Source organism: Antechinus flavipes, chromosome 1, assembly GCF_016432865.1.
Source record: "Antechinus flavipes isolate AdamAnt ecotype Samford, QLD, Australia chromosome 1, AdamAnt_v2, whole genome shotgun sequence".
Classification (NCBI taxonomy): domain Eukaryota; kingdom Metazoa; phylum Chordata; class Mammalia; order Dasyuromorphia; family Dasyuridae; genus Antechinus; species Antechinus flavipes.
In genome coordinates this window covers 8,544,394-8,566,223 of record NC_067398.1, presented here as the reverse complement: position 1 = coordinate 8,566,223, position 21,830 = coordinate 8,544,394, and the positions used below count along the sequence as shown (strand labels likewise).

Genomic DNA, 21,830 nt, shown 5'->3' with positions numbered 1-21,830 from the left:
CATAGCGATGACTTCCTAATGCAAGTGCACTGTCAGAGAAACCTTCCTGAACATCTCTTGCTCTGAAAGTGAGGCTACAGCCCCCTTTTAGTCCTTGTACTCAGAAAAAAGCAAGGCACAGACAATGAGAGTTTACTGCCACGAACAGCTGCCCAATCGGCCATCCTTCCTTTTCAACGGAGGAGCTGCAATGAAGATCCGCCAATTGGTCCTCAGCTGGCTGGACTCACCCATACTTTCTGATTTTCCTTCACAGTTACATCCCTGGCAACTGCGGGCAGGGCCAGGCTGGCAGCGGGCCCCGCAGCAGCGTGGGAAAGTGATTTCTGAGCAACTGATTAGCTGACACTTCTCTTACAGTCAAATGTAAAGACATTTAGATTATGAGCTGTTCTCATTTATCTGGAGAGCTTTGCTTGGACGTGCAAGGCCCTAAAGAAGAGATACGAGAAGCCACTTTGCCATGTTTGCATGGCAAGGTCTACGGGTGGGGAGCAATGAATATTACCTCAGATCTTACTCTCAATTGCTTAATCAATTTTGCTTAGTTTTTCTCCTTTTTAAAAATCTGCTACGAGGATGGCTCTTAGGACGGGGGGTGGAAGAAGGGGAAAAATGGAGAAATGTAGGTGATGTAAAAACAATTAGCACAATAAAAAAATCTATTTAAAAATCTATCTTTTTTTATAAGACATGGACAACTGAGAATAGGCTCCACTCAATTTGAAAGTGGGATTATCCATTTAGTCAGAATCCCTATACTATAGGGGGATAAATGAATGTGTCCGTGGCATAAGGAAAAATGAACTAACTGCCCTTTTAGTAATTCCCCTGACCACCCGAACGCTGGAGCCAATTGCATTCATGGCGATCATTTCTGCTAATGCACAGTGTCAACTCAGTTTCTTCTAACAGTGAGAGAAATTTGTCATTCTTTCTCTCCCTTGTGGGGGATGGGGAAAAGGGGCGGGAGGGAAGAGGCAGCGGATGCACGAGAGCAGGGCTTCTAGAAGCAGAGACGGTGGTTTTCGGTGTAATTGGAGATGACTTGATTTTTTATGCCTGGGAGCCCCACTTCGGCCACAAAATACTCAGCATTTCCAAAGAATTGCGTGTCACATTTAAAATAACCTTGCAAGTGTCTTTGCATCAAAACCCAGAAATCATTACCATTTTGTCTGAGGTCTCCTTGACATACGAAAGCACCACAAGCTGGTCACAGAGAGGAGCAAGCCCGCTGATGTAGAACTCCATGTCAAACTGAGACACTGCAAATAAAGGGGGGGACACGTGTGAGTGGGGAGGGGGCCAAGGTACAGTGTACAACAAAAGGAAACCCAGAAATCTGACAGAAGAGTGGAGAGATGACGAGGATTAGGACTAAAAGGGTTTTCACAAATGTGACCAAGACTGAATAAGAAGCCTCTGTTTAAAACTAAATCCGTCAGAGTTTAAAAAAGCAAACAAACGATCTTTCAAAACATCCAATGAGAAAAGACCCAATAGAATAATCTTAAAGTCAGTAAGAGGCAAAAACCAATATGGAATTATCGGTAAAAAAGTCATTCAAATTATCATACATGTTGATAGGCGGAAGCCGCTCCCAATGGTGGCAGGTCCCAAATCCGGCAGAATTCACAAAAATGCACAAGAGCATCAGAGTGGGAAGTGAAAGGAAGCTGGCCACGGTCACCTTGACCTGATCTATGGTTGTTTGGTCTATGACTGTTGTCACTGTATGCTGCTTCCTTGGCTCTGGGGCTCTGTTTTGCATCATTTCTTCCTCCAGTACAGTAAAACTTCATGATCTTCATGGACCACTCTTGGTTCAGCCACCACCCAATCAGTTCTGGCTTCTCTTGTGTCATCAATTCTCTGGTGTCACAAAAAGCGCTGCTACAAAAATTTTGGTCTGTGCGGGGCCTTGCTTCTTACCCATGGCCTCTCTTACCAGGGAGGATGAGGTTAGAGGTGGAATTTCTGGGTCCAAAGGTATGGATAGCATCATCATTTTACTTAATTCTAAATTACAACAAAGTGGTTGTAATGGTCACAGCCCCACCAACAATGTACTAAGGTATCTCTCATCCCACAATTCTCACAACATTTTCTACAGTTTTCCCTCACATCTCATGGGAGAAAAGGGGGCCGCCCCTGCAATCTAGAAAATCTGTGTAAACTATTTTGGCCCTTTATATCAGAGAAGAAGCCTGAGTCATCAGAGTTCTAAAAGATAAAATATGCTGATATTATACAATATTATTGATGTATTTTGTGCACTTCTGAGTTTCTAAACTTTTTCTGTGTCTTCTGAAGCTTCCACAAAACACTCCCCAGAATTCCCATTTCAATTTTTTTGATGTCTGCTGAGATAGACTGAAATGACAATGGGGGAGACTGAAAGGTAGAAGGGAAAACAGTCTTCCCACTATTTCTTACCTTTGCCCATTTGTGGTATAAAGTGAAACTTCAGGACGATTTTGATTTCATGGTTTGGAACATTCAAATGGTGGCTAAGTTTGTAATTCTTTGAGATATCTTTGTTTACATCCTGGATCCTCTTATAGACTTTTCAACCATTCACAATTTGTCAGTGAGCTGTTTCCAGCCTCACTGAACATTATTCCCTTCCTCATACCATAGGGATAAACCATACAATCATACAATCGACTGTACGACATGGGAGACACTGGCACAGACTGCCCAGCACGGCGTGCCCTCAGCAGAGAAGATGCTGTGCTCTGTGAGCAAAGCAGAATGGAATTAGCCCAAAGGAAACGCGAGATGCACAAAATCAGAAGCGGCCCAAATGTTCAAAGGGCCTATCTGTGTTCAACCTGTGGCAGAGCCTTTGAGCTCGTAGCGGTCTCATCAGCCATAGTTGGACACCCTGTGACTCGGCTCTGACAGACTGAGGTCATTCTGGTCGAGCACAAAGGGCAGTAATCAAGAGATCAGCCAACTGGACTCCCCTTGGCTCTCCAGCTGTGGTTCCCCACTTCCCATCTCCTTCCTTTTGTACAAATGGCCTTCTCTATTTGGAATGTCCGCCCTGCTCATCTCCCTCTCAAAGGATTCCTCTCTTCCTCCAAGTCTTGGCTCTCCGGCTATCCTTGACAAGATTCTCTTCCTGATGGCCCTCAACTGCCACCTGCCCATAATCTCCTTCCCTAATTATCATGCCTTGCATTCACTCTACACACTTAGACATCTCTTTATATAAATATTTACTCCATAGGTCACATATTACTAGATATATGCTAAATATCTCTTAGATGTAGTGTGAAATAGTAGATGGTCTCAAAGCCAGGAAGACTTGAGTTCAAATCCTGGCTGTGTGACAACCAGTCAGTTGACAAGTGTTTATTAAGCACCTATGGTATGCTCAACACTATGCTAAACCCTGACAGGTCAGAGAAAAGTAAATGGAACTGAGGCCCCTGCTCACAATCTAAGAGGGAGACAAGATGCAAATGACTCTCTACAAATAAGTTATAGACAGGATAAGTTGGTGAGTAGCTCAAGGGAAGGCACTAGTGTCAAGAGAAATCAGGAAGGGCTACTTACGGAAGGAGAGGTTTTAGTTGAGACTTGCAGGAAGCCACACGGCCTGGGGATAGAGTTTCAAGAATGGAAGATGGCCAGGAAGAGGCCCGGAGTCAGGAGAGGGAGTCTAAGGATGGGCCCTGGCTCTGCGTTTGGCAAAGGAGCGCCACCCCTCGGCCCAGTTTGGCAAAAGAGATGAGAAGTCATGTTCAAAGACGGTTGGCCATTTATAAACCATTGACCCCAGAGCTAAGCGTCCCCCTGTGTCCTTGGCATTATGCCCCCTGGAGCCAGGCCTCTTTCTGCCATTCAGTGGGTCACAGACAGAGCTCTCCCCCCAAAGTACCATGGGATTTATATGGAGGCTGGCTTGTTCTGTGATGAGTATTCTTGTATTGTAACAGAAGCTTTAATTTCATAAAAGTCATACTTGCTCACAATTACAAGGGATGGATGACCACTGTCCCTTAGTTTTTACCCTTGGGAAGACATAAGGTTACCCTTGAAAACTCAACTTGTGGGGGAGAAGGGGAGGGGATTTGCTTTTTAAAATCCATATACGTCAACTTCCCTAATTCCTTGAAGATCACAGTCAATTACATATAATTTCAAAGACTTTTAAATAAACGTTGACATTTCAATCAAACCGACCATCTGATCTATGAAAATCTAACTAGAATTGTCAGCAAGGAAAAGACGGAAATGGAAACGTTTGTCCCGGGCCAAAGTTAAGCTGTCTGCCTCTGAGACAATTAATACCTCAAGTCAACCGCCCGCTAGATCTCGGGAAGATGATACAGAAGAGGCGCATGGTAAAGGCTCCTCTGGGGTGGATGGAAGAGGTCATTCTTGGGACCTCATGGGATATTCCTCTAACATCTCCTCCATCATTACTGTTAACTACACTTGTCTAAATGGCAAAACCCAGTCTACTGAATTTCCTTTTCCTGAGGCTACCAAAGTAACAGATCAGTTACAGAAAGCAATTCTACTCTAAAGACTTGGAAGATAGGAAGAACCGGCCCAGAAGGCTGGACTTGCCCGTCCGGATGATATCTACAGAGCCCACGGGTCCTTAACTGAGAAGTCAAAAATATTTCTATAATAAGATTAAGATGTTATCTGCCTATTAAAATACTCCTTCCTTTTCCAGCTACATCTGTCTGGGGCTGGATTTTTTTTCATACGTTTCAATCAAAACAACTCATGACAACAGATCGAATGCAGAAGCAGACAGGAGAATCCAGCTGTATTCTACTTGGTTGAATGTTTTGCTTTGTTTCTTGCATTTTCTTTTTCTTTTCTTTCATTTTTATTTTTGTTTTTGTTTTTTTTGCTGAAACAATTGGGATTAAGTGACTTGCCCAGGGTCACACAGCTAGGAAGTGTTAAGTGTCTGAGGTCAGATTTGAATTCAGGTCCCCCTGAATTCAGGCCCACTTAGCTACCCTCTACAACTTCGGTTGAGCTTTAAAGAGATTTCTTATATAAAACAATAATCCCCTTTCTGACTAATTATTTCTGTCTTGGTAAATATAGTTATTTTTCCTGAAAGTACATTATGTAACCACGAAATGAGTTTATCATCATTACTTTAAAATGACTTTAACATGTTGAAAATTTCAGTTTTAATGTCTAATGCAATCAACAGCAACAGATAGAACACATAAACAAAAGGTCACTGGGGTCTATGGTAGATTTTCAGACCTAAAACTCAGAAGAAGCCCGAGAACAGCTGGCCTAGAGAAAGCCGCTTCTTTTCTAGCTCTCAGACAGGAAGTAGGGAGGTTCTAAAGGATGGGAGCAGGAAGGAGGTTGCTGTATTTCACAATTCTCACTTGGTGTTATTTAAGGCAACGTTTTAGGAAAGTGACTGGCCCTTTCAAGCTGGCAGAAGGCTTGGCATTCATCTTCTGCCCTGGAGGTCGTGCCCAGGAACATCAGCATACTCCCTGACTCGGCCCCTGGGCACCTCTAACCGCGGGAAGGCCGGAGTTGCCCGAGCAGGAGCTCGCGTAAGGATGCTGTCATTGACCCGCTCGGTGCTGGGCCACTTTCCCTCTGTCTGCAGCTCTGGCAAGTTCGGTGGCAGGCCATTTCTTCCAACCCTTCTCCCTTCTCTTCCCCTACTCCTCAAGTGCCCTTCACTGGGCTAGCCGTACTTCACACATGGAGCCGACGGCGGGCTCATCCCAGAGGAGAGAGCTTCTGTGGTCACACACCTCCCGGTTCTCCTGGCAGCCAGCAGCACACATCTCTGGCCCCCCTTCTCCATCCTGACTCTGGGGAGGACTAGTTTAACGCTACCCTCTCCTCCGGCCTGGCCCCCTGTCTCTGCCTCAGGGCCACTGTGCTCTGGCCAGAACCCGGTTCTGTCATCCATCACTCCTGCTTCAATGGAAGAAGCCCCAGGACTGGGCCGCCTGGATTCCCTACCTGGCTGGTCCCCAAGCTTGGGGCCTTCCCCTCTCACCTCTGACCCTGCGAGCCCGAAGCGGCCTTTTCCCCACCCCTTCCCTCCTGCGCTCACGGTAGCCCGCGGCACTCCATGCACTCGCTGCTGCTCGTTCCTCTTCCCTCTAGGAGCTCATTACTTCTCTCCTGGTTCTCCCCCCACCCCTTCTTCTCAGGCTGTTTTCCCAGCTCTTCATTCCCCCCCCCCCACAGACACGCCCCAAGGTTTGTCCCAGCTCTGTCCCTCTCTACTGTTGGAGTCACCGGCTCCCATGGATTTAACTACCACCAGCTTTGGTGATTTTCAGCTTTGTCCAGTCCACATACTGCCAAAGGACTATTCTGCAAAAGCGGGGCCCCCGGGATGACAGCCATTCCCCAGACTGGCATCGCCAACTGCCTGCTGAACTCTGAGAACTGGATGTCAGAGAGATGTAATTTTTTTTTTTTTTTTGCTGAGGCGATTGGGGTTAAGTGACTTGCTCAGGGTCACATAGCCAGGAAGTGTTAAGTGTCTGAGGCCAGATTTAAATTCAAGTCCTCCTGACTTCAGGGCCGGTGCTCTATCCACTGCATCACCGAGCTGCCCCTCACAGAGACATTTTTTGAATTCATTTTTTTTGATTTACATTCTCTTCCTCCCACCTTCCTCTCCCATTGAGAAAGGAAGAAAAACAAAACTCATTAAAAACACGGCATCGAGCCCAGCAAAGGCCTGCACTGCCACATCCGGGCCCCAATCCCCAGTATCCGTGCATCTGCCCTCTCCCGGCGGAGGCGCTGCGCCGATCCGTCAGAGCCGCTTGGCTTTCTGATACTGTCCGTCCTGAGTGGTTCTCCTGGTTTTGCCCACTCCAGTTGCATCAGTTCATGAACGCCTTCACCTCCAACACTGCTCACAGTAAAACAGGGATGGACATCTTCTTCCACGGGCATCCAAAAGTAAACTCAACATCTTTCCCCCAGAATTCTCTCCTCTTCCGAACTTCCCTATTACCACTGAGAACGTCAGTATCCTCCCAGCTGGACGACCAACGTGTTAAAATGGAGTGAAAGCCACAGGAAACCGGATTCATGGCTCAGAGAAGGACGAGCTACTAAACGATGGAAGTATGCTCAGGGAAGTTTTGAAACCTACCTTTTGTAAACTTTAGGGCAAAGAACGCTGTCCTGGTCTGGGGCCCCAGCCCCCGCTGCTGCCTCGGGGCGACCGACCCCTCCCAAGGCCCCCCACTGCGGTGTTTCCCTGGGCAGGGCAGAAGCGTACCTATTTCCACATAACGGTTGGGTAAGTCGCGTATTTCACTGGCGTGCCGTTCCTTCACCGAACAGACCTGGAAAAGAAATGCGGGTGTCACGGGGCCGTCCCTTTGCTGGAGACGTTCCGGAGCAGACAGAGAGCAGACGACGGGTTCTACTTCTGACGACCACAATTCCTGGAGCAGCCACTCCTGGGCCTCCTCCTGCTATGTCCTGCTCAAGCCCGGCCCGAACCCCTGGCTCAGTCTGTGGAAGGCTCAAAGTGAGACTGGTGATTCTAGGGACGAACTTACTGCTAATGTGGCTGTTCTGCAAAACCGAAGCACCCAAGATGAGACTCCATCTGCAAACGAGTCTTTAGAGTTCCCTGGTAATGGAAGTTTATGGGGTTTCTCACTCAGTGGTCAGTTTTAAAGACCGAATCCTTTTTGCTCCTGAGGACCCCATTTGTGTGGCTCAAAGAGAGCTCAGAGCTGCGCTCACTCACTGCCGGGAAGATTCCCCCTTGTCTGAAGGCTGTGTCCCCTTCACGCACTACACACAACGAGCATATTCTGGAGCGGGCGGGCTCTGGACCAGCCACACTCGAGCCCGTCAGATGGGGCCCAGTTACAGCAGAGACTGTACATCCAGACTGAAGGGCCTCAAGGAAGGCACCGAAGTCTAACACAATGATGATAACCAGGCCAGGTACAAGGAGGAGGCAGCTCTGGCTGTCAATGCCCGCAAACAAGCAAAACGTGACTAAATACTGGGAAAAAGATGTGGGGGAGGAGAGAAAGGAAGGAAGAAAGGGCAAAGTCCTTCGGAGGAAAAGCTCAGGGAGACCAGGAGCCCTGGATTCAAAGCCCATCCCTGACAGGACCTCTGGGCTCATGGGGACTCAGCTTCCTCATCTGTAACCCAAGCAGGTGGGGCTGCTCAGGATTCTAGAGGCCTCTGAGGGCCCTTCGAGCCCTGGACTAAGGGGCCTGTTCCCATGAAGAGAACATGTCCAAGTGACTCGGGGTCAGATGGAGACGCTCTCCAGAAACCTTTACAAGAATTTGCACTCATGACAACGCAGTCCCTCAGAAGAACGGCCATTTGGGTCAGTCCGGCTTCGTGTCTAAAGCTTAATGTAAGTATTTCTGCTTGTCCCCACCCTAGCACTCTCAAAGTAAGGATGGGCCTGATGGTGGGAACGGGAGCCCGGCCGCTGGGGCCATTCCGGGTGGTCCCTTTCACTCTGAGAAGCTCCAGGCCTTTGTAGGCCTCAGCCTCCAGCCTCATGGACAAGCAGGCCCAGCCTCTGTGGAGGTCAGCCACGTGTCCCGCTCCTTCGGGAGAATGGGCCCCCGAGGAACCTCTTTTAGGGACCCGGCCTCCACAGAGAAGTGCTTTGTCCCACCAGAGAGGAAGACACAGTGTACTTTTTAACAACTGCAGGACCTTTACAGGAAAGCAGGACGTGTGTGTCCATTTGTGTCTGTGTGCCTCTGTAAGTCCGGATGTAGATATGTGTATGTGTGTCTGTGTGTGTGTCTATGTCTGTACGTGTGTATGTATGTAAATGTGTCTCTGTGTGTCCGTGTGTCTGTGTCTGTGAGTGTACATGCTGCTGTGATTTGCTCCCACACAAGCACCCCCTCCCTCCTTGGTCCTTCAGCTCAGGGCCTCCCTTCACTCTCACCTTCCAAGGGAAGCCCACAGCCCAAGGCCCAACAAAGCCCTGTCAGGGCCGCCGGCCCCGGCCCGGGTGAAGCTCGTTACTGGGTCAGAAGCCTGGAGTGTGGGGAGATTGTGCCCATCGGGACCGTGCTTCTTTTCCACAGCAGCCACGGAGCTGCTGCCTTCAGCGCCCCGAGGTGCCCTGTTTTCCCGGCAGGGAGTGGTCTACACGGCATTAAGCCGCGGCTGAAGCGCTTCTGTGACCTGAAGGCCTCGGATCTCTAAGGTCCCCGGTGGCTCTAAACCTCAGGGATTTGCCCAAGGCCTCCTTCCTGCTGACTGGGCTTAAGGGGCTTCCTGGGCGGGGCAGGCAGTGGCCAGGACAGGAGGACCCCGCAGGGGGCGGGCCTCTCAGCCAGAGGGACCCAGACGAGAGCCGACTATTCGGAAGCACCGGCGCTCTTAGACTCACTGGCCAACCTGACCAGGGTTCTCACTGCCAAGTGGCTGAAGCTGTTTTTCCAGAAGGAAGAAGGCCCTCTCTGGCCCCATGGGCCCTTCTTTTATTTTATTTTTTTTCCCATGGGCCCTTTAAGAGGGTCCCCAGCCCCCGAGCCAGGGGGAGCCCTGTACCTTGATGGAGGAGCCCCAGCCGATGATGAGCGTGACATCGTCCTTCCAGCAGAGGCTGCAAGGGTACATGTCGGGGCGAAGGCTGATGTCGTCTCGGGGCACGTTGGTGATTCTCTGCTTCGAAATCACGTCCAGGATCTTCACACCCTGGAAAACAAAGCATCATTTCGTGTTCTTGGCTGTGAGAAGGAAAGAAGGGCTCAGGTCCCGCCCCGCCGAGGGTCCGTGGCCGTGGAGCCCACAGAATGCTCCCGGAGGCGATGATGAGGAATTGGCCCGGATACTGCTCCAGTCCTGCCCCTGGGAAGATCCTCTGCCAATGGGCACCTGCCCACCCGAGCCATGGCGCCGGGGGAGCTCCAGGGGCCCGTCCTCGAGGCTCCCACTGATCCTTGCTTCAGGGCCTCCTCTCTCCACTGACAGATTCTCACCTCTCCCCATCAACAAAAGGACAAATAAGAGGCACATAGAGTGGGAGCAGTGGGAGGGAGCGTGGGAAGCCATGAGCACCTTTCTTGAAACTTCTCCATCAACAACAGCAAGCGGCCTGCCAAGCGCCAGGGACCCAGGAAGGTGTCCAAGCTGTGCACCAGCGAGCGGGGAGAGGAGGGAGCTCGCCATTCTGGGACGACTCCCACAAAAGGGCACCCGGCAAGGCACAAACCCTGAGCTTGGCCTGGATTCGGAGCATTTACCCTCTGCCCCCCTGCCAGGCTCAGGCCTCTACGGAGCTTGGAGCTCAGAGCTCTGTCCCTCTCCAACATGGACCCCATCTTCCCAGACCTGTGTCCCCACGTACACAGTCTCCAAAGCAAGCTCCTCACGCCAGGGCTGTTAAGCGCCCCTTCCCCATTACTGAAACCCAGCTTTGGGGGTCCCAAGCAAAGCTTGTGGGTTTGGGCTCATGCTCACAGAGGATTTTCTACTTTCATCAGATCTTTCTCTTCCCAGGAAAGAAAATTCTACAAGTGGATCCTCCAAATGAAAAGGTTGGGGTAACAAATGAAAGGGGAAGAGGGACAGGATGGGGAAGGAAGGGGAGACAAAACCCTCTCTCTGTCTAAGGTGAGAGTGGACACATAAAGGCCCCAGTGGAGATTTCTCCCAGAAAAGGGGCATCTTGCTTTCTTAAAGGAAAACAAAGGAAATAAAACCCTGATCTTAGAGTCGGGGAACGAACCCTGCCAGCAGAAAACAGCCGCTGACAGAAGCAGGAAGGGCCTCTCCAAGGCCAGAAGGTTCCCATCTTCTGGCATCTGGCCCAGGACACAAGGGCCGGGAGGGGGGCTGCTGTACCACGGCCGAGCCGAGCGGCTTAGGACGCAGGAATCGGCCCCCACGCGCCGAGGGGCATGGTCTGCTTTGGGCCCATTTTACGCGGACTACAAAACAGCTCCCCATTCCCCAGCAATGGGACCTTCCACCTAACTCTGCTTTGGGCCGCCCCCCTCAGGCTGGTGGGCAAAGGGCCACTGCCCAGGCTCCCTGACCTTCCCAGAGCCTTGTCCCCAGACAGGTGAGGCCCGAGCTGGGGCTGACGGGTCATTCTTAGGTCCCCTCCTGTGCCTTTGGGCACCAGGACCTACTTCTAACATGGGACCGCCCCCGCCCCCGCCCCTGCCCTCCCAGACAGTTACCATGTTATTGGCCCAAGCGATCAGATTTCCCCGCCATTTCACGTTTCTTATGTTTCCTTCTCCTTCGTGCAAAACCGAAGACTTCCATCTGCTCATCCAGGATCGCTCAAACAACACCAGCTGTGGGAGAACGTCACAAACAAGCAAGTGAGACGGGAAGCCGGAGTCACCCGGGAGACGACCCCCCTACCCCCCACTAATGGCGGGGACACAGAACGCCTCCCCACGCAGCCGCCCCCCTGTGAGAACCACGAAGGGGCTCGGGGCCAGACGCCGCCCGAGCAGAAAGCCTCCCATCCTCATCGCCTCCTCGGGGCCCGGGCCGGGCCACACGTGGGTCCTTACAGAGACAATGTTGCAGTTTGGACCAGAACCAGGCTGTGCGGCTACAGCGATTAAACAAAAATCCCACTCGCCAAAGCGAGGACTGTTCTTCCCCGGCCCTGGCCAGGTGCACACGGGGGCCCAGGGGGAGAGCGCTCGTGCCTCGTGGGCATGTTTCCTCAGGTGTGAACGGGGGCGAGATCAGCACCTGCGTCTCGGGGCCTGCGAGAGTGATGGATGTTGGCGAAGCACTCTGGGCCTTAAAACTCCAGAGCACAGCTCGCCGCCATCACCCTCACCCCCTCATTATCACCCTCCTCCTCCTCCTTACCATCATCATCACCTTCTGCATCCATAACTTTAATCTTTTTAGGGTTCTTGAGGTTGGATGTCATGGAGACAACTCACCCCAACAACCAAGAACACGGTACACGGGCCCGCATGGATCTGCTCCAAAAGGGACACAGACATTAGTGGGCACTAATGGGGATCAGTGGACACTAAAAGGAATCAGTGAGCAGTAGGGGGCACTACTGGGCACCAATGGGCATCAATGGGCACCGGTGGGCATCCCCCCTTGGGCGCGCTGCGGCACAGGAGAACCCCTGGAGAACGCCACCATTCTGGCAGCTTTGATTGCTTGGAGGCAGTACCAGGGGAAGCCACAGGATGGCACCAAAGGACAAGGAGTCCCTGGGCCCCCAGCAAGTTCTCCAAATCGTGAGGAGTTTATTCTGTAGCCGAAGCTCATCCCCACCCCCTGGTCCTGGGCCGGACGGGGAAGGCTCGGCCCTGGCTCATTCGGTCTAAGTGACCAAAGGCAGAAGGGTCCCCGCGGGCGGACGGCCAGGTGGCTCTGGACAAAGGCCCCGGCGGCTGTTGGCAGATGCTCCAGCCGGGTCGGGGCTCGCCCCTCTGTGCGTCCCAGAGAGAAGTTCCCAGAATGAGTGATGGGCGGCGGCCTGGCTGTGCGACTCTCCAGTGAGCCTCCAAGGCTATCTGCCATCCCAATGGCCATGGCCGCAGCCCCTACCTCCCACGGAGAGAGGAGGGGAAAGGGCCCTGACTGGTGGGGGGCGAGACCCTGCACAAGAGCATCCAACAAGCGGGAGAGAGCAGAGCCCGGGGAATGAGGCGAGTGGGGGAGGAAGGATCAGAGCTGGGCTTGGGAGAAAACAGAGATGGAGGAGGCAGGGGTGAGGGGGGTGAAGGGGGCGAGGGTCTGAGGAGCCGGCCCCCTAAGGAAGGGAGTAAAGTGGGCACGAGAGGAGAGACCTGGCCCGGAGGCCCCTGGGGTGGGCGGGCGAGAGCCTGCGGCAAGGTCTGTCACCCTGGGAACGCTCTCCATGGTGGGTTGGAGAAGGATGCCAACCAGGGGGGAAGAGAAAGGGCACAAGACAGAGACCGGAAGGTGGAGAGGGGCTTGCCCCCGAGGAACCTGGAGAGAAGGACTCGGGCCAACCCCTGAGGTGGGCTCCCCAAGAGACGGGCACCGAGAGGGCAAAGGCTGCAGCACAGACCAACGTGGGCGAAAGCCAGGATCGGAAGCCAAGCGGCAGAAGGGGCAGGCCGGCCGGCTTCCTCCACGAGTTGTGGGGAGAACCAGAGAAGCACCCGGGGGCTTTGGGCGGCCTGGGGATCGAGTGACTCAAAGAGGGCCCGTTTCCCTCAGCCCACGGGTGCGTGTTCGAGTCTCACTTAGCTGCCAGGCCCGGTGCTGGGCACTGGGGTCCGAGGACAGAGACGGGAACCATCCCTGTCCACAAAGAGCCTCGGTTACCGAGGGGCGGGGCCCGCAGGTACAGATACACAAAAAACACAAGACATTTATGTGCACACACGCGCAGTGTCAGCAACAGCAAAAAAGCTTCATTTGGCTGCTCCTTGGGCGTGCAGACAGTGCTTGTGGGCAGATGACGGAACCCGGCAGACCCGGGGCTTAGGAAAGGAGGAGTCGGCTTGGGAATACGGCTCTGTCCCAGGACCTGCAGGCAGAGTCTGCCCGAGGAACCAAGGGGCTGGCAATGGCCTTTCTGGGTCCTGCCTGCCATCCGGCAGCAACGCCCCAAAGAAATGGGGGAAAGGGGAACGTCAAAGCACGCGGACGCTGGTCACCCGCGGGACGTTCACACGGGAGAAGGCGGCTTTGAGGAGTTCAGAAATACGTGTGCTGTTAAGCAGGTCACTGATCTCGCTGCAAAGTGGGGGCTCAGCAGGCGCCTTAACAGAGCCCTGGAGGGGCAGACGGCCGAGCCCGGAGGTTCGACGGCACAAGTTCGTGCGGGTTTCGTCGCCCCGAGAGTGCCAGCGACCCGGGATGGGCGGAGGCCGTGGAGAGACCGGCTCCCATCCCGCCGCTGACATCGAGGGCTCACAGAGAAGCTGCTCACGAGGACTTGTCTCGGTGAAACCCTCGGCTCGAGGGGCGGCTCGGGAGCGACAGAGCCGGGAGTCAGGAGGCCCTCAGACACTTTAGGGCTATGTCACTTGGCCCTAACTGCCCCCACAAATACACGAGATACAAAGATCCCAGGCCCGGCCCCTCCGGCGGGAGAACATGGGCGCCGTGGCCGCTGTCTCCGCAGTCCGGACTTAGACACATTTAATGGACTCGCTGCTTTCTGGGCTTCCACCAGGGGGCAGCCGGGGAAGGGGAAGAACCGATCACTTCCAGACTGCATCCAGCCCGTCCCCAAGCGCCAGGCTCTGGGCAGCCCCTGGCCTGGGTGAGGGAGACAAAGGAGCCTGTTCCCTTCCCCACTCTCTGATATTTCTATTGAGAAGCCCTCTGTGCCTCGCTTCACTGGGGAGGACTGTGCTTTAAAAGCTTCATGTCAAGCAAATGTGGAAACTGAGAAGCCTTCCCCTGACAGTTCCCAGGATGCTCCTGCGTTCTGATCCCCGTCAATCAGCGGGGCTTCCCACGGCGCCGGCCGGCCCGGCCTCCCCTCGCGGCAGCCAATGGAGTCCTGGGCTAAGGGGAGGGTGACCGACCTCCTCGACTCTCGTTGTCAAAGTTCTTTTCTGGGAAATCTGGCACTTGTGTCAGTCATCTCAAGGCCGGACGGCAGAGAATAGATGCAGTTAACGGACAAATATTGATCCGCTTCCACGTGGTAAATCAGGGAGTCTCCACGGAGGGCACAAGGGAAGGGCCTGGGTCCGGGGCCGGCGTGGCCACTGGTGAGGGGAGCTAGGGCGCACCGCTCAACTTGGGTAAAAGGACTTTCCAGGGTTTCTTCCAGCTCAAAAACCAGGTTGCTCTGTGGCCCCAGAGCTCAGCACTTTAACAGGAAACGTTCATAAGCTGGAACCAGCATCACATGTGGGACATGAGGCCATGGGAGAGAGTCTCCCCCTGGGCATTCCCCAGGGCACTGGCGGCTCCATCCGGGATGGAACGTGGACACACAGGAAGAGAACGTGGCCACATCCGGGATGGAGGGCGGCCACAGGGGCTAGAGCCGGGCTGTGTGCCTGGTGAGCCTCAGAGCACTGACCGGGGCCCGAGGAGCAGGCCGGGGCCGTCCTCACAAACTTCACGGGCCTTCGTCCCTTGTATTGGCTACTGTGGCCGTATTTCTCCACAACTGAGGTTGCCTACGGTTCCAGAATTGGGCTAAGCCCTTAGAAAAGCTGGGGTCTACACTAGGACGGGGCCAAGGTCCTCTGGACCCCACACTGTGGGGGAGGGGAAGCACAACCTTCATTAGCCGGAACATACCCATCCTGGGAATTCAACTGGACTGGCCTGAAAGGCCGAGGGGGGAGCGGGGGGAGGCACCAAGAGGACCCCCATGTCTGAGCTGCACTGACTTAAAGGGGGACTGCAGAGCGGCGGCCTTCCACACACTCACTGCTCGAATGGCAGTGAGATGACACGCCTGGATTTCTACTGATGTTTCCTAAAATCTGCTTCTTCTTCTTGCCGGAGCCCGGGAGAGCCCAACCGAGCAGGCCCGAAAGCTCCGCACGGCACTTCGGAGGGGAAGCCACTGAGTGTGATTTCCTTAAAAGCAGCTGGTTAATTTATTTGTTCATCTTTCCCATCTCTGTAATATTGAATTGCCATTATCACAATGCTGAGAGCAATTTAAACTCAATGGGAGTTAAGTACAGAGAAAGGAAAAACGGCTTCCAAGAGGACACTTTTTGTGGTTGGCGGAGAAAGTATCCGAGGACTTGATTTCCTGCAAATCCACCTCTGGCAGTCGGCACTCACAGGATGGCTGTTTCACCGAGCGAGCGGCCAAGGCTCCGGCTCCCACCCGCCCTCCACAAGTGACTGTGTCTGTGGACAGGGCTCCCTGGGGATTAGGAGTGGGCTGTGAAAAGGCTAGGGCAGGTCCCCTCCCCAAACCCCCCACTTCCCTCCTCTCCCACCCACCTCATATACACATGACCCCTACACTCCCCCCATACACCTTCCCACCCACCCCCACACATATGACCCCCCCATTCTCTCACCTATAACCTTCTATCCCCCACTCCTCCATGTACTCAGATCCCCCTTATCCCTATACACCCCCACTCCTGAAAAGCCCTTTGGCTGTAGGGATACTTGGGGATCCAAGAATCTGAATGTGGGCCCTGGCTCCATGAGGCTTCCCAAAAGCACCTGGGAGGCCATAAGCCAGGCAGGCGGTGAAAAGCAGCCGTGTCAGCCCAGAGAAAAGTTCATGCTGGCGGCAGGGGACCCAGGAGGAGAAGGGGGGACTGTGTGAGGAGGCAGAGAAGGCAAAGAGAGACCGGGGATGGAGGCCAGCACCGGGAAGAACTGTGGCTCAGAGAAAGGAAATGTAGCAGAAGGGAAATAAGCACAAGAATCAAATGAGGCTCAACCTGTAGCCAATGATCCCAAAGAAGGGACGCCATGAAGGAGAGGAGTTTGTGAAAGAACAGATAAAACCAGGGGGTTCTCAACAGAAATGCCAGGTCTCAGAGGAGGGAGAAGAGGGAAGGAAGCTCTCGGGTGACCAGCTCCTTTAGGGCCCCTCCCGGAGGCTGGGGTGAGCGGTAGCGGAGCAGTTGAGTGCTACGGTCCCGTTTCCTGCTCTGGCCGGGCCGCTGGGTCACTAGTCGGCGAGGGGGAGAGGGGGAAGGGCGCGGGGGGGGGGGGGGGGGTCTGCATCTCTAAGTAATGCCGGTACGTGACATTTTGGACTAACAAATTCTTCTCGGCTTCCTCTCCATCCATCACGGGTATTTACTCAGTTTCAGTTTTAACTACAAGTCAAATACTCTCTATTTTAAAAATCTGAATAACGTATCCATTGGCTCACTTCAGGTAAGATTTGATCCGGTCAAACTCTAGAACAAGAACAAGCCTAAGACTGAAGCCACTGCCGGCAGAGCTGTGAGAGATGCATTCTGGGGGGGATGCAGAGTCTGAGCTCAGCTCCCACTCCTACCCCTTAGAGCCTGTGTGATCTAGGGCCAGTAACAAACTCTTCCTGTGACTCAGTTTCCTCAACTATAAAATGAAGCGGTGAGCCAGGCAGCCTCTCCTGTCCCTTCAATCTCTAGAATTAGGAGCCACTGTCTTCGTTGTTTTATCTCAGTTTCCTCGTCTGTTAAACAAGGGAATGAAGCAAAATGTCCTTCCAGGTTTCCTCCAACTCCAAACCTATGACTAATGGGAGAGTGTCCAGATTTTGGTAAATGAGTACAAGATAAAGACATCAGATACCTGGATCCTAATAACATCTGCTGCTAATTACCTAACAAACCCTCCTGGGCCACTGTTTCTTTGGTACAAAAATGAAAATAAGGACTTTCTATCTATCTTCTGAGGCAACAAGATGGTTCTGGAAGGAGATGCTCTGTTCAAAAGAAAGAGAAAAGGTTTTTAAAAGGGGTGAGGAGAATATCAAGCTATTTATTTCCTTACAAGGTAACTCAGGAGGAAAGGCCAGGAGGAAATGGGTCTAAAATGCCGAATGAGACACGGTTTCAGACACGGTCAATGTGGGAACTTGTTCTGATGGATTCTGATCAGAACAGAAGCCTTTTTGTAGTGAGGATTCTCTTTTTCTCTTGTTCAAGTCAAGGGAGGTGGAAGAAGGGAGAAATGAGAAATGGATGTCAAAGAAATGATGGTTTTTTTTTTTAAAGAAAAAAGAATTCTGGGAACCAGAGGGAGCACAGGAGGTAGCACTTGGGAAGGTCAATAGAGAGAGAAAAAGGAGAGATGATCTAATTAAGAGTTCACTATAAATCACCAGAGGAAAAAAGCAAGATTCCATACAAGGTATAGAGGCAGGATAGCCTACTACAATGGACTACAATGACCAAGATACTAATCAGTCAATCATTATTGATTGGGCACCTTCTATGTGCCAGTTTAAACAATGAAATCATCCTTAATCAGGTTGGGGCCGTGGCTGGGAGCAGAGGGCCCAGAGTCGCCATTGGCAATGGGATGAGCCACAGGTTTTTACCCTATCTGGATTCTTGGTGTCCTTTATCTCTGGTCTCCAATTCCCATTTTGGGAAAGTTGGAGAGTTGAGGAAGAACAGAGAAAATGTCCGTCCGAAGTTTCATCTTTCTATCTGTCTCCAACTAGGACCAGTTTAGGACAATGGGTTGGTGACCATACAAGGTTTGAATGGGATGATCTCCTTGAAAGAAAGGAAGGAATGGGCAGTAGAAGATGGGCTCGGGTGCCTTCCTCTGTCCAGCAATGCTCCTGGGGCTTCATTGCTCATCCTCCCTTAGGTCCCCAATCCCTCTGCCCCTCGATTCTTTCCTAGACCAGACCTCTGTCCTGAGGCTGTTCTCCATCCTGATCTCTTAGTAGATCCTCTCAACTCCTCTTTCCTCCATCCCCCCTTATTCTACAGCCAATCAAACCCTAATAAAAGCCCCTTTTATGCCCCCATCTATTGCCTTCCTACCCACGAAGCCAGAGAATATTATAAAACCCTCCTGCCTGGCCCATCGTGCCTCGATCTTACAGCATCCAGACCATCCCTCCTGCTGCAGCAAGATCCTTTGACTTCTTTAATCCATTCTGTGGTTGGGAGGGGCTCCTGGAACTGCCCCCACACTCCCTCACGAGAACTCACTTCATGTTCTATGGGAAAGAGGAAGGCCGTGTCCCGAAGTCTCCCCTTTGCTCCTCTTTCTCATCTCTCAGAAGCCTCCTCCTTCACCCGTGTTTCATGAGAAGACGGGCAGACCCCTCTCCAAGCACAAGGGACCCCATCTCATCTTTGCTTCTCTGGCAGCTGCCCCTCCTCTCTCTTGTTTGCTTCTCTCAGAGCCTCCCTGTCTTTCCTCTCTCTGTCTCCGAGGTCAGTTTCCAGGCTCCTCATTTCACCAAAGCCGCTCTTCCCAAAGCTGCCCATGGACGCGCCAGATGGAATGGCCTTTGTCCAACGTGCGCCACCTTGGCTCGTCAGGTTCTTCTCGGTCTTTGTTCCCTCCAGGTTCCTAGGCCACAGTTCTGTCCCGGTTCTCTGGCTGGCCGGCCGTTCCTCCTCAGCTTCTTTTGCGGGATCTTCATCAGTCCCCTACTATTGGGGGCTGTTCCCCAAGGCTCTGCCCCTTCTCTTCCACTTCATGATCTCACCCAGTTATTATCTGAGCACTGTCTGACCTCCAAACTGAGCTGAACGATCCATGAACAGCTTCAATCGACCCGTCTGAAACAGAACGGATCCCTCCTGCCCGACCCTCTCCGCTTCCCTGCTGCTGTGGAGAGCCCCCTCCATCTTCTTGGTCCCTCAGGGGCCCGAGGGGGTCCCATTCTCTGTCCTCCCGGCACCTCACCTTCCTGCCGCCTCTTCTCTCCTCAGACACTGCCCCCCACCCCGGTGCGGACCCCTCTCTTCCCTTGTCGGTGGCCGCAGTCGCTGCTGGCGGGGCTCCACTCCCTCCTCCATCCCGCTGCTCACAGGATCTCAAAGCGCCCGCCTGACCCTGTCACCCCCTCCAAAAAGCTCCCAATCACCTCAAGGCTCCCACGCCAAACCTCTTTGTACTGAAAGCCCAGGGTAACGGGGCCCCCTTCCCCCGACACCTCCGGGATCCACGGGCCCTGGCCTCCTCGCCGTTCCTCAGAGAAGACACTCGGTCTCCCTCTGCTGATTCTCTTCAATGTATCCCAGAGCCGCTGGCTGGAGCAGAACCGCCCTCTTGCTTTGGCTCCAGAGAGCAGGGCCTGTGTCGCTGCATTTCGGGCTCTCTCCCGTCCTCAGCACAGGGCCGGGTACGTGGTGGGTGATGAATAAGTGCGCGCCGACGGGACCCGGCCATTCAGAAAGCAGACAAAATGAGAAGGAGCCCACTGTCTTTATGGACGATTCACCCTTAGGATCCGTGTTGGGCCCCAGGTTTGTAGTTATCCTGGCTGCCTGATGGGGGACCCAGCAGCTGGCGGGCCTGGCAGCCCTTCTATTCCCTGCGTCATATTGGGGGGCAGTCCGAGAGACTGATCTGGGGGCTCTGGGAGCCCGTGCTCTGCGCCACGAGGGTTTTGTTCTGATTATTTGGGATGGGGCGGCGATCGCTCCTCCCCAGATTTGGGGGAACTGGGTACGTGGACAAACACGCCCCCCGTGCCAGGAGAGGCTGCATCTCCCCCGGTGCCGGGGCAGCAGATGAGTAAGGGCTGGGAGGTGCCTGCTTGCCAGCGGCCTGCCTGGGGAAGGACTGCTCCTCCTCTCCGAGCTCAGGAAGGAGCTCGCCTGGGGGGCAGTCGGGCTCTGACACCTGGAGCCCTCTCCAGCAGAGCTCTCCACTGCAGCCCAAGCCCGCGTGCCCATCTGGAGAAGGGCTGCCCCTCCTCTCTGAGCCCAGGAAGGGGCCAGAGGCTCTGACATGACCCTCCACGCAAGAGGCGAAGTGTTCGGCACTAACGAGGCTGCCCGAGGCTCCCCTCTGGGCTGCACGCCCCTGCCAGGCCGCCCTCCGCTGCCCTTGCCCTGCAGGCGCCCCGTTCTTTCCTCCAGGGCCAAAGAGAGTGAGTCCTTTCCCACAGGGCAGCCCTCAAACTCTGGCGAGGACTCGGGCTCCCCCAGCTTCTCGGGAGACAGGACTAACTCGGCCTCCTCAGCCCCCTGCGGAGGCTCCCTGACTGACGACTATGGCTCCCGATAGGGCCGGAGCACAGGAAGTACCCGCTGGACATGGTCTCCCTGTGTGAAGTTGAAAGTACATCTAGTGCCATAAGTACATCTAGGCAGCAAGGGAGGGCCTGGTGCCAGGAAGTCCTGAGTTCAAACCCAGGCTCAGAGACCTACTAGCTATGCGACCTGGACAAGGCTCCCTCAGTTTCTTTATCTGTAAAATGGGGAATAATAACAATAGCACTTAACCCCCAAGATTGTTGTGAGAGTCACATTTATCATTGTTAATTCCACCTAAGAAGGCAGCGCCCCCAGCCTCCCGGCCCGCTGCTACAGGGTGTCTGAGGTCCACGCTCGTCCCCTGAGCCCCCCCACCAACTTTAGACCTCGGTGCTGCTTCTCCAGACGTTCCATGAGGCGGCCCTGCTTGGAGGACACGTCCGTGGTTGGCGGGGCCTCCTCCAGGTGAGCGAGCCTGGACCAGCCTGCTAGAACACATTAAGGTGGGCTTGGAGGAGTGCGGCTGATACTGATTCTGCGCCTGAGAAAGCCCCCTTAAACGGAACTCGGCAGAGGGGCGCGGATGTGACCAAGACACAGCCGGGGGGCCCTCCAAGCACACTAGGGACTCCCGGGAGCAGCGAGCACCCCTCAGCCCCGGCTTCCAACCCCGACCCCTCGGGGCTTTCTGGCCGCCGGCCCAGTCAGGGGCCCCAGGCGCCCGTGCTTTCCCTGCTTTGACGGCGTAGCCTAAGGATGAAGTGCCGGACCTAAGAGGAAGGCCCAGATTCAGGCCCTCTGACTGTTACCAGTTGGGTGCCCAGAGTCAGACCTCCTGGAGCCTCTTCAGGGATAAAATGGGCACAGTAACAGCTGGAGTTGAGAGCGGCTGGGAGTCTGACCGCTGGGCAGAGCCCTTCAGAGCTTCGGGCCGCCACACCGACGCCAGGCCCGGGCTCCCGCTGGCACTGTCAGCACTCTCCCTCCCGCTCTGGGGCCGGGGCTGGAGCTGGGACTGGGGCCGGGGTCGGAGCTGGGGCAGCCGCTTTGAGCTGCATGTGACTCTTTGGCCCACGTGGGCTTGGGGAGCTTGGTCATTCCCTTGTCTGGCTCATTTCTACAGAGGAGGAGACCAAGACCAGCAGCTCCCAGCCGGTGAAGGTCGGAGGCCGGCCTGGATCCAGGGAAAGCGTCCTCCCGCCTCGGGCCCTTCCTTACAGAACTTAAGGTCCTTCTGGGGGCTGGTCAGAAATG

General features: G+C 53.9%; 1 protein-coding gene across 1 annotated transcript in view; it reads right to left on the bottom strand.

Annotated features, from left to right (window-relative positions):
* Nucleotides 1-21,830, bottom strand: part of VPS41 (VPS41 subunit of HOPS complex) — a 149,720-nt gene that overhangs the window by 34,159 nt on the left and 93,731 nt on the right. Inside the window, exons 8-11 of the mRNA XM_051978695.1 lie at nucleotides 11,181-11,300; nucleotides 9,544-9,690; nucleotides 7,268-7,334; nucleotides 1,171-1,268 (exon numbers count right to left, since the gene is read on the bottom strand). Coding sequence (XP_051834655.1) covers nucleotides 1,171-1,268; nucleotides 7,268-7,334; nucleotides 9,544-9,690; nucleotides 11,181-11,300 — 432 coding nt within the window. The remainder of the gene's footprint in view (nucleotides 1-1,170; nucleotides 1,269-7,267; nucleotides 7,335-9,543; nucleotides 9,691-11,180; nucleotides 11,301-21,830) is intronic.